This window comes from Accipiter gentilis, chromosome 22 (assembly GCF_929443795.1).
Source record: "Accipiter gentilis chromosome 22, bAccGen1.1, whole genome shotgun sequence".
Classification (NCBI taxonomy): domain Eukaryota; kingdom Metazoa; phylum Chordata; class Aves; order Accipitriformes; family Accipitridae; genus Astur; species Astur gentilis.
This window is the reverse complement of record NC_064901.1, coordinates 14,331,542-14,344,352: the sequence shown is the minus strand read 5'-3', so window position 1 is coordinate 14,344,352 and position 12,811 is coordinate 14,331,542. Positions and strand designations below refer to the sequence as shown.

Sequence of the window (12,811 nt, the reverse complement as noted above, 5' to 3'; positions counted from 1 at the left end):
GGAAAGTTAGTGAGTATACTTTTTCATCCAGAGCATCTAGGCATTTGATGTCATTGCCAGGAAAGCAAAGGAATGCTTGCGATACACTCAGCAGTCCTAATAGCGATCAGTTTGATCACTAACAAATGTAAAGAAATTTGGGCCACCCCCAGATACTTGCTAGCGTCTCTTCCAAATCAAAAAAAGTTAAATCGGCCTCTTCAGTGCCAGATGCCAAAAGGAGCGGATGCTCATCTTCCCCCGCCCACGCTGCTTGGCTTACATCATGCACAGCTCTCAAAACAGTACAGAAGCAGCAAGGCAGAGAGGAAAACTGGAGTATGTCTGTAATACTGGTAATGACAAGCAACTGCCTGGGCCTAAAAGAAATCCCATCAAATGCCAGGGAACATCCACAAGGGCAGGGCTGAATCCTGTTGTCCAATAATCAGGGAACAGCAATACAGATGCTTTGGATGTCTCTCAGTTTACATTCTTTTGGTACAGATGTTTTTTTTGGTTGAGAGGTCTGTGATTGCAGTGAGTATCCATCATCCACAGAAGATGAGAGAAACAGATGAAAAGCCCCTTCAGTGAGTACTCCCTAAGGAGTTTCTATTCAAAAACTTGAGATAGCAATAGCTATAGCATGGAGAACTGTCATGTCCCTCAAGCAAAAAGAGTCTCAAACGTATCAGAGCAGAAACAATCCAAGAGTCAAAACCGATATCCAAAACAACTACTGGCTTCATAGGTGGGAAAAAAAGATCCCACAATAGAAAAGGCATTCTTATGAAACACTCATATTTTGCTGGTCTGAGAGTGTGCCTGGACAGTGGTTCAGGCTTGCACAGCCAAGCTTGGCACCAAAAACCTAGATTCTAAGCCAGAACCCTGTGTAATACAGACTGCGCTTTCCAGAAAAAGGGGGAAAATCAGTTTTAGAAGAAACAAAACTAGCTTAAAACAACAAAAGACTAGTGAGAAGAAAAACTGACCTAACACAACAGATAATGAAATCACAGTCAACTAGAAGCAATATCATATGATACAATTTAATATAATATAATCAGCTGTTGACAAGAACTAAAAGAACAAAGCACAAATGCATGGCATGGGTGGAGAAAGAGCTAAAAGCACGTTATGAGTACTGCAAGGGGTGTAAATTTCTAGCTAAGTGACTCTATATATATGCTTATAGCATGAATGCATACACAGGGACAAACAAGGAGAAGTAATTCTCTCTTTCATGTAATGTTTTTCATGATTTTGTCACATTATCTCACACACAAACCTTTCATTCTCTCCAGCATGGAAACAACAAAACTCTGCAAGATCATTTAAGGATTAATACAGCAAGTAAAAACGCTAAGTTCTTTCTGTCATCTAAACAATGTAATCTACATTTTTTGTGAGTCATATGTAGCTTGAAAAAGAATACTAATCAGTGATTGACTCTGCTAATGAAGGATTTAGAAATTAACTTGTGAAGAAATCTGTGTGTACATCAGGTAAAACTTAATTACAGGGAAATATGATGAGATGTAAAATTTTTCTAGCGTAACACATCCCACTTCTCAATTGTCCTAGCTGGATTCATGGCCACAAAAAAAGGTCTCCTTTATGGAAACCTGAGAACCAAGTAGGAGATCCAAATCTGGAAGTTTATCAGGGATTTCATAACTAAATTAAGATCTGAGAATAGTGTCTATTTTTTTGTTACTGGTTAGGACACTTGCAAATGCTTTTAGAAACCTTCTTTTCTTGGCCGCAGGAGCACAATGAAACTGTCTGCTGGAGGGTTAGACTCTGAAAGCATGTTAAGAGTTAAAAGACAAGCCCTGAGTTTTAGCCAGTACACAGTCCAGCATGACTAGTAATCTAATCATGGAAGAACATGGGACCATCACACATTGCCTTTAAATCTTTTTCAACTTCTATCTGTAAGCTTTGGAGTCTCTGGGGACGCTACTTGTTAATACTCATTAGACATTCAATTGACAATATCCTTTTATGTCATGCTACTCAGTAAGAGGTCTTGTGCCATGAGTTAGTAATTCTAATCTGAGAGGTAGAAGAAGGAAAACATTGGCAGAAAAAACTGAGAACCAGAATTGTCCTTCCTGCAAGGTAAATAGTGAAGCTTCCTGGTGATTTACCTTTCTCAGTAATGGGATCGGTGGGAGTGCATACTTCAAACAGCTTGAGCCTCTTCAAAAAAACCCTCTTATTCTGAAAGGTCACTGGAGGGAAATCTATTTTTTGTTTGTGCTGGATCCAGATACACAGAGCAATAACCTCAGCATTACCACCAAGTTGTGATGACTCCCATCATAAACCTTGGAGAAACATGTTGTGGAGACCCTCGGCAAATGCTGATACACTTAGCAGATGAACACCAATACCATGATGAAAGAAAACAGATCCAGAAGTCTTATGCAAAACTAGGGTGACAGCACATCTCTTTGTTTATGCAATGCATTGTTGATTCTGTAGAAGATGCAAGAAATATTTAAATGCCCTACTGCCTACTAACAAGATAAGAAACCAGTTTTGTGAAGTCTGAATATTTTGAATCACTATTCTGTTCTTAGGGACTGCCTACCACAGTACTAATGATTACCTTTCTTTCCTTCATGGTTTTTTGATACAGGATCATAAACTGGCACTTGTTGACAAATTGCTACTTATTTTTTCCACACGTTGATAAACATGAAAATGCTTTGAAGGATCAAGGCCAGTATCTCTTGGCTGCACACAGAGGTTGCATGAGTTTCATCAGCTACTCCTACCGGCATAAAGAACAGATTCTGGCATACAGTATTATGTAGGTATATAACACCACAAGGTCTACAAACAAGATGATCTCCAAGAAAGTGTCCGAATAAACTGATTTTATTTGTAATCATTTCAAAGATGCATATTTTTGAAGGCAGAGAGCCCAGCTTTGCTCTGAAATGGAGGTCACTGCTCACTTTGTTCGTAAGATGTTCCTAAATACAACTGTGTGGAAAAGTTAAAGTCTCGTTAATTCCTCAGTCATCTAGAGCAACTGATCTCTAAGAAGATAGTGTTCCTCATTTCCCTTCTGGCTACCTCCCTCTCTTCAACATTTTTTGTAATTTTCTGCTCTTGGATCTTTATCACTGTAGTCTGTTGCCTCACAGACTGAAGACAATCTGAGAGGAGTGTGTTTCAGCTACTCATGGAAAGGATTTTCATATATTAAACTATTAAGGGAACACATACTTCTAAAGAAAAAAAAAAAAGAGTGCTATCCTATCATTATTCAGGGGAAAAGGTCTTTAGTGTTAAATGTAGCCTTTAATACCTGATGCACATGTGCTTTCATTTAAAGACCAAGTAAAGAAGAATCACGAGTGTACTTTGAGGAGCAAAACATATGTCTCTGTGTGAAAGGGTGGATAATGGAACAAAAAAAAAATTCCCATCTTCCTCCAGAGCTGCTTTACATCTAAATTTACAAATCTACAACCAGTACTAAGAAAAATTTCTAATAAGGTTTCTTAAAATTAACTACCAGAGGAGGTAACCATTTAACCTTGTTCTCTACACTAGAATATCTGTCTTGTACCACCCGTATTACAAGAATGAAATACAATGGCAATGTCTTTCTTGTGCATGTTACTTTTATCAATTGAACACCAGCTTCTAAATTAATTTCTGGTCTTGAGATGATGAGATGCATGTATATGCCTACATGAAAACCATATGGGGAAGCACTTAAAAAAACCCACCCAAAACAATTAAATTCCTTTCTGCTGTTGCCTTGAAAATCATAGCAAACCAAGTATTTTTTTTAGAAATCTGTTAATGAGTGGTCTTTTCATTCACCAAGTCTTCCTCTGGAATAACAATTCTTTACAACATCATGTATTTCCTTTGTAATGACAGAATGCTGCAATCAAAAAGAGCATCTCTCATGGTATTATAAAAAATAAGATGCTACTGTTGACATATAAAACTGTCTACAGGCATATCACACCAACTTTCCCGCATCAGTAGTAGTCATAAATTGTTCTTTACACTTGAGGCAAACTCCACATTGTAAACAAAATTGTATTTTGTCATGAATGTCATTAACTAAAAATAAAGAAATGTTAAGTTTGATGCTATTCTTTTTCTCTCAAATGCAACTACTTTCATTTCCAACCAGAAGATGTTCTTCAAAACCAGTGTTGCCTGATATGCTCACCAGTCCCTACATACACAAAATTATTTGGCTTAGAAGACCTCTCCTTTAGGCACAACATACTACTACAGTGGATGAGGAGCAAGGCTGAAATCTGCCAATGCATTTTTGCAAGTTTGAAAAGCTCCTTGCTTACAGGATGAATAATTCTGATGAGAACAGAACTCTAGAAAAAAATCAAAACAGTGACATTTTCTGAGAAATATGCTGTAAGTCCTATATTTACTGTCTTCATCAGTTCCTGCAGTATTTTAAAACCAGCAGGTACTGGTAATGAAGTGCCATTGTTTTAACTGGTGTAGAGAAATTACAGTAATGCAGATGGCAGTACATCCATTTAGGCATTCACTCAGGTTTTCCCCCTCTGAAAGCTTCTCTCATTGACGCATTGGTCCTGCATCAATAAGAGAAGATCCTGTGATAGAAGACATTTCTACCTTCTACAAAAGCTTTCAGGGGGGAAACCTGTGATGGTATCTTCATATGGTTACCTGTCGAGTGCTCTCACTTTAAGAACCTAAGCACCTATGACAAAAATCTAGAGAAGGTAAGTTAGATCACACTCAATTTCAGACTGATACAGATGCTGAGGAATGGTAGTGGTGCTTGGTTCCACACCATTCTTCCTAACCTTGGTAAGGTGCATGAGGGTAGTTAGGGTACATGCTATCACTTCTGCCATAAATACTCTTAATTCATGTACCTATAAGCACTCCAGACACTACTTAATTTTGGTAAGCAGGATGCACTGATTACACCCAACACTGACCATATACACTTATTCAAAGAAATAGACACATATATGTTCAGGCAATATTCTAGATATGTAAACTATATATGATCTCACAGTACATATAAACACATAGTAAAATCACACTCACATGCAAGGATAAATATGTTCTAAACACTCCAGAATGGAAACATCATAAACACGTTAAAATTTGCTGAGTATTGCAATATAGACAAATAAATTCTCATATATATATATTAGTAATATAAAAAATAACATGTGTAATCATTTAGAAACATGCATTTCATTAATCTTCTAAAGATACTTTTCAATTGGCAGGTATATTAAGGCTTACAGAGTTTTTCCTCTTCCAAAAACTCAGAGATACAGTCTCTGCTTACAATGGTGTTCTACCTAAGATATAATTACGTGAATTAACAAAATCAATACATCTGTTTTCCTCAAATTATTTTGAGCTGTAAAAGAGGTTAATCTACCACCTTTTCTAGAATATATGGAAACGCTATCAAAGAGACTTCTTGTTTGTCATACTAATTATTGCTCTCTGCCTGATGAAGTACCCTCCTTTGCCATTTAAGCAAGTAGTTTACTTTGTAAGGACTATCAGAAAACATGAATATTCGAACTCCTGTGAATATAATTCATCAACCTGCCAAGTTAAATCATATATTAAAAACAGAGCTATTCTTCTTGCATATTTCATCAAGTTAAACCCCTTAATATTTCATGTTTAAATAAGGGAGGGATAGTTGCGAGGCAAAATAACTGAACCATTGTGCATGGAAGAAGATTGTCCTCTCTAGAACTAACATTCCAATAATCTCATTTGCTTTCTCTTTTATTTCCTCCTCTTTCCTTTTTCTACTCAAATCTGCTTGGAGAACCTTTCAGAAGTTAAGAATCCCCCTATATTTACTGCAAGGATACTCAGTCTCCCTATTTGCCAGCTGCTATTCAAAATACATATATACAAAAGAATACTTTTCCATATTGATACAGATTTGTCCATTATACTCGCTGCTAGTGTGCCGTAGCATCTTCCAGTAGTGCTTTATTTCATGTGAATAACACCTATTGTATTACAGCTGGAGAAGTTAAATCATTTAAGGTGTGAGAGGTGGGCTGACTTCAGCCACAACCTAAAAAACCCATTACCTGAACAAGAAAAGACAGCTACCAGAAACAAGTTAAGGAGGTGATTTTTTCCTAACACTTTAAATAGCTCTGACTTAGAACAATACAATCCTCCCTCCACACTTACATGAGTAACCCATCCTTTGCTGTTTCCTAGGATCTCAAGCATTTAAACACCAGCTGAGTAAGAAAGAGCTGCAAAATCAGAACAGGCCTCCTTGGCAGGGGGGGAAACACATTCCTGTGACTACTGATCTTGCCTAATACAGTAAATTCCTAAAAATAAAATTACTTCTTATTTCCCAGCATTCCATTTTTCTTTGTTCACTGAACTCAGTTTGCACAAAGAAGCCAGAAATACCAGCTTCCTTTTCTCCATCTTCAACATTAGCAAAATGTCAGTGGGTTTGGATTTCTTACATTAAAGGAGAAAGATTATGGCTTAGGGTTTTGTTTTTATAATTTTGATGCAGTTCTCTGAACATCATAAAAACATTACATAACAATAATAAGTTTTGAAAAACTTCTTTCTTTCTTTCTAATACCAAACTTTAAATATTGGATCTATCCTAATAAATCCTCACAACTTCACACACTGCAAAGTCCTGTCTAGATCAGATGATTATGCAACCACTTCCCTTTACTAGATTTTAAACTGCTCTTGACTCTGTTTGCACAACTGAAAATGAGTATATGAAACAGCACAATGGGTTAAGTAATCACAATGAGCAAGCAATATGTCAGACTGATTGACTACCAATCAAATAAAGAACCAGCTACACAGACCATGCTACTCGATCTAGGCCAAATTCCCACCTAGTACCCATCTTTTCCTCCACTGAAGAACAAAACTGACACAAATTGCTGCAGCACTTTCCATGAATGGACTCAGCTAAAGTGAGTTTTGTTATAATGCACATTGCATTAGAGGTAAACTTCAGTATTTATTGTTGTCACTCCCCAAAACCAAAGACCTTTTAATGATTTTGAGTACCAATGACTTCATACTATCTCCTTCTTAAGACAGATAATATTGAAAAAAAAGAATGTGCTTATGATCTCAAAAGCAAAAGGACACTACATTTAATCTTTTTTTGTTATGAAAATATAACTCAATGTTCACAGTAGTCCTGCACCTGTCTTCAGGTAACAAAACAGAAATATGTTGAATTACACAAGTTTTTGGCATCAAACAAACCATACTGAAGTCAACTTAAGCTAGAAGGTAAACTGTACTTATAAAAATAACAAAAATTATATTTTAGATGCCTACATATGCATCTAATAACTTTATTTTAGACACTTCCCCCCATGATACACTTCAAAGCAAGAAATAACATGTCTTTTTAATGTAGCATTTATGTAATTCTCCAAGCAAAGAAATTCAGTGTTGAAAGGCAGTAATACTGTACCTTGATTTCTTCTATTTCATCTGGCACTATCTTGTATGCAGATATAGTCCCACCCAACCTGAAATCAGGAGAAGAAAAATATTCTCTGAAATCAGAAGAAAAATGTTCTCAAAATCAGTAACACAAAGCACAGCATGTTAACAGTGTCATGACTTGTTCCAAAACACAAATATCCCTCCTACCAATTTAGAGGTAAAACCCACCAAGCCCCAAAACAACAGCAAAAAACCTCCTTTCCTTTCTTTGTCCAAAGAAAAAACTTCATGTGATTAGTGTAAAGATTAGAAACAAATTGTCTTTCACGAGCCTGAAAAATAAGAATTACGTCAACCAAGCAGAATTACCATCACCAGGATGTTATTCTTTACATTAACGGCAATCAGTTATCATATTCTATGATTTCTTGTTTGTTGTCTAAGTTGTATGGCTGAGTTTAAATATTTGAAGCCTGATGTGCTTTGTGCTCAGTATTTCACTAAGCTGCTATACAGTCTCAAATGCATCCAGATGCAATTCTAGAAATTGAAATTTTTTAAGTAGATGTGCCCGTACAGACCTCACAAACCACACAGACTCTATGGCTTCCATGTTTGAAAAGTCTCTGGAGTTCATGATTGGCAGTAAAAAGTGGGTGATGTGGAATAGTTGGCACTGAGGTAGAAAAATAGGGGGGGGGGGGGTGTTATACATTGATCTTACTGAACTTACTTGTACATCCTGCAAAAGTTTATGGTAAAGAATAGTTCACATGCTGAAGATGCATGAATAGCATCTACTGTAAATGGTGGTAAATATTACATTTTCCCCAGAGACATGGAGACATGGGTTCTTTTACTTCATGAAGCAGTATCATTGATAGTGACAATTCAGACCTAAAAATATGACTGCACTAATGACCTCCCTGCTGGCTCTGCACAGTAACACTAGTCATTTTCTGGATCCTACAGAAATGGAAATCACGTAAGAAACTATTTATTATAAAGCAGTAGACAGCTATCAAATGTGTTATTTTTATTATCTCCCTATCATTGGAGTTTTTCCTTCCAATTGTCAGCATTTCTACACAGATGTATTTCCTTATATTCAATCTTGAAATTATTACATATTGTTTACTCAGCCCCAAAAGGGGAGAAGAGAGTAACACAGAAAATACATTAAGATTTTCCCCATAAGTCCTGCCTTTCCATCTCTCTACAAGTAAGTCACTCTCAGAAATGAATGGTTTGACGACTTTAAACAGATGAAGTCTATATAGGAGAAGTCAAGTCTGAAGTCCATCACTGCTCCAAGTAATATCAAGTACGATTTCTGAGGTAGAGACAAGGTCCAGACATTACAGCATTCAAATTCATAATGAAAAATTAAGAGTGTAGCAATTGCTGTCTATTTCCTCTACAACTTCCATTGCTGCTAATCATCAATGGAGTTGACAGTTTGAGAACTGAAACTTTTTTTTGCCAGTGGAAGTACAAACATGAGCTTTTATTCTTCACTACACCTGACCTTTGTTCAAATAGTGTTTCCAGGGATAGCTACAAGAAATTGGTTTTAACATCATGACGAAGGATTGCTTCATAATACCATCACAAGGTATGGCTCAGATCAGTGCATGTTATTGCACATGACCAGTTGTACTGCTCCTGGAATGAGGTCCATAAGAAAACATTTTTTATTTCATTCTCTCAGATCCATCCCTGTCCGCACTCTGGAGTACCAAAAAAACAACTTCATTGATTTTCTATGAAAATCAGAAGGGGAGGACAGAGCCTCTGCTGACAGCACTCCAATAGCAGGGAACTCCACCTAGTAGATTTCCTTACTGGCCACCCTCAGCACAACTATTACACACTTTCTTGGAATACATCAGAAAAAAAATTTTAAAAACAAAATAATTGACTCAGTAAACTCATGTGGCTTGCTTAAACCATTAACTAGCATCATTTTCTGCAAATACTTCTGCAAAGTTTTGTGTCAAGAGTTTAACATACTCTGAATCTGCCAAGTTGCAGTCCAAATGGTAGCACATTTTAAGATAAAATGTCAGTTACCACAATTCCACCTTTTGGAAAGATATATTAAAAGTTTTGTTACTGTTTAAATAAACAATCCCTCACCTCTAGCTCCATCTCACCATATCTATCTTAATATATTTTCAATCCTACACTGACATATTTAGCTTGAAAATCCAGACTACATACATAAATAATAACAAATTTGAAACTGAAAGAAGCAGAGACACATAAATATCCAATTCTATAAATGCCTCAGAGCTGAAATGAAGTTTTTAAGGAAGTCTATACTTTCTTTATTTCAGAACATTAGATTTCACTCCATCTTATAACTCCAGGAAGAGCGATCCACCACAACAGATTGCCAGTTAAATCTGGTACTACAGAGGAAATAACAAAGACATCTGACTTTGTGTATGAATTTTGCTTGTGAGTTTCACAGAAGTTTAAAGGCATCACACACACTGGAAGGATCCAGTTAACACAGCCTGAACTCTTCTACTGGCCATAAGTATGACATATGTGGGGAACAGAATTTTTGTTTTTACTATATAATAATGTAGCTATGAGAAAAATGGATTTAAGCTGCCTATTTGGTAGCCTGTGACTAGTGACCAATAATATATAAATAGATTTTAAGAACAGTCTGCTTTATTTCTGGCAAAATGTCTTGATTAGCTTCAATGTCACGCACAAAATATTATGCCATACAATTCACTCGCCAAACAAACTTAAGAGGCATAACCAATTGTGAAACATGCTGCCTACTCTTCATTCACAAATCATAAATCCCTGTTCATTCCAACCTCATGGTAAACACTCTGAAAATAAATTTGAAAGCACTTAGTTTGGTGTTACCAAATGGCTATTACAAATCTCCCACAGCCAGGTAAGTCCGCAGTGTAAGGGACTACACAATGTCTCACACACACACACACACACACACAAAAGTTATGGGGAAAAACAAAAACAATCTGATGAACGGTAAGAAAGAACAGCAAAATCAAGGCAAACTGAAAAATCAATATATTAATTGGTATGTCCAACTTAAGGAAAACTTTATATTTCAAGTATTTCTCTGAATTACATTTGAGTGTCACTATCAATTGTGACCTGACTGCAAGTTTACTTGTTATTTTTCAAATCCTTGATTTGATCACTGACACCTGAAAGAACAGAGACCAGACAATTACACACACAATGAGATTTCAGCTACAGGATGATACACAGTCTGTGACAGAGGACTTGCACATGGCATGCATCTTCTATTTTCTTGGAAGCAACCTCTCTCTGCAGGTTGGTTTTGTTAGAACATTTTACAGTAACTTTTTTTATCACAGTGTTACAAGAAGCAATTACGCTGTGATCAGGACCAGCTAGCATGAGTACACATGAACTACTGTGGGCTTTGTACACTAGAATATAATGCAGCAAAGAACATGTTAGAAGGGCCAGAATTCAGTTCACCAGGGACCGAACTTTTGTGCAGATTCACTCTTCATCTTTCATACATTTTAGTTTTATTATAGAGTTTATTACATTTTTCTCCAGTTGAACAACACAACATCCAGCATCCTACAATATAAATGGCGTTTTCTCTCAGAACAAATATACAACGAAGAGCAAAGCTAAATATACAGCCAACTACTCCCAGTAAGCTGAAAAGACAGTCACAAACTTCATCTGTAGATACCTAATTGTCCTGGTTTCAGCTGGGATAGAGCTAACTGTCTTCCTAGTAGCTGGTACAGTGCTATGTTTTGAGTTCAGCATGCGAAGAATGTTGATAACACACTGATGTTTTCAGTTGTTGCTCAGTAGTGTTTAGACTATAGTCAAGGATTTTTCAGCTTCTCATGCCCAGCCAGGGCACAAGAAGTTGGCACAGGACACAACCAAGGCACCTGAACCAAACTGGCCAACGGTGTATTCCATACCATGGGACGTCCCAGCTAGTTTAGGAACTGGGAGGTGGGGGGGGGCAGGGAATCGCTGCTCGGGGACTGGTGGGGTGTCGGTCGGCGGGTGGTGAGCTATTGCCCTGTGCATCATTTGTACATTCCAATCCTTTTATTACTACTGTTGTCATTTTATTAGTGATATCATTATCATTATAGTTTCTTCTTTTCTGTTCTATTAAACCATTCTTATCTCAACCCAGAAGTTTTACTTTTTTTTTTCCTGATTTCCTCCCCCATCCCACTGGATGGGGGGGAGTGAGTGAGCGGCTGCGTGGTACTTAGTTGCTGGCTGGGGTTAAACCACGACACTAATGCTCAAAGTCTTTCTCTCCCAAACTGCAGCATTTTCATACTATAGCAAGCCACATTATTTAATAGCAAAATAATTTTAAATACTAGTTATCTTTAATTTTTCACATGTGTATATGTAACAGATAACCTCTGAAAGGTCCCACGATTTATATTCAAATATCGATAGACATCAGTCTCATCAGGTCTGTATCATACCCAGCATGTAATACAGACACCCCAGTTCTCTAATCCCTTTGCAGAAGAGAGGTGAAATTATTCCTAGATGTAGAAATTAGAGCTGACACAATAAAAACGAAGAACCACACCTTATACTGGGCTAAACTGGTGAATATCTTTGATGAGAGAATCAGAAAAGATAGGATAGAAATTCCATTGAAATAATTAGGAAATAATAAATCTCACGTAACTATTTGCACAGGAGTTTGTGAAAGAATAGAAACTTCACGTCTTTTATAGGGAAACTATTTTAGGAAAAAAGGCATCTCGGGTTGACACATAATGCATACGCTGGGTTTGCAGGAAGTTCAAAAAAAGGATTCACGAGAATGTGGAAAGCAAGGTTTCTATAGCAACCTAAAAAATTAGCAAAATACAGGAAATAAACCAAAGTGAGGCCAATACAGTTGTATTGGAACAGATGGAAGCTTTACTATTTCACGAATTAAAGCAGAATATCACTGAAGAGGGAAAACCTGAACTTCATCCAAGTTAAGGAGAGTTAAAAACCAGGAAGAACTGTGCTCAAATGGAGGCAAGAAACAATGAACCACAGCCCAGAAGGGAAGAGAACTTGAGAAGATAAAAATTAGAGAGAAATAAAATACAACTGTTATAACAATAAACTATTCATTATTTTAGTAAGTTACCCTTTTATGACCTGTTTGCTGTATGTTTCAATATGTTATCTAAACCAGAAATGTAATTTCTCATTTTTAAAACATTTGTTCTGGATATAAGATTAAAATTATCACAGTGTTATTTTCCATGTAGTTGCAAGTTGGACTTCTGACTGGTTTTCCCCTGTGCCCCTGTATATATGC

At 36.7% G+C, this 12,811-nt stretch overlaps 1 protein-coding gene across 8 annotated transcripts in view; it reads right to left on the bottom strand.

Annotated features, from left to right (window-relative positions):
* GPHN (gephyrin) overlaps positions 1-12,811 on the bottom strand; it is a 315,443-nt gene that overhangs the window by 179,902 nt on the left and 122,730 nt on the right. For all 8 annotated transcript variants that reach the window (XM_049825450.1, XM_049825453.1, XM_049825452.1 and 5 more), the window contains exon 3: positions 7,490-7,547. In XM_049825450.1, coding sequence (XP_049681407.1) covers positions 7,490-7,547 — 58 coding nt within the window. The remainder of the gene's footprint in view (positions 1-7,489; positions 7,548-12,811) is intronic.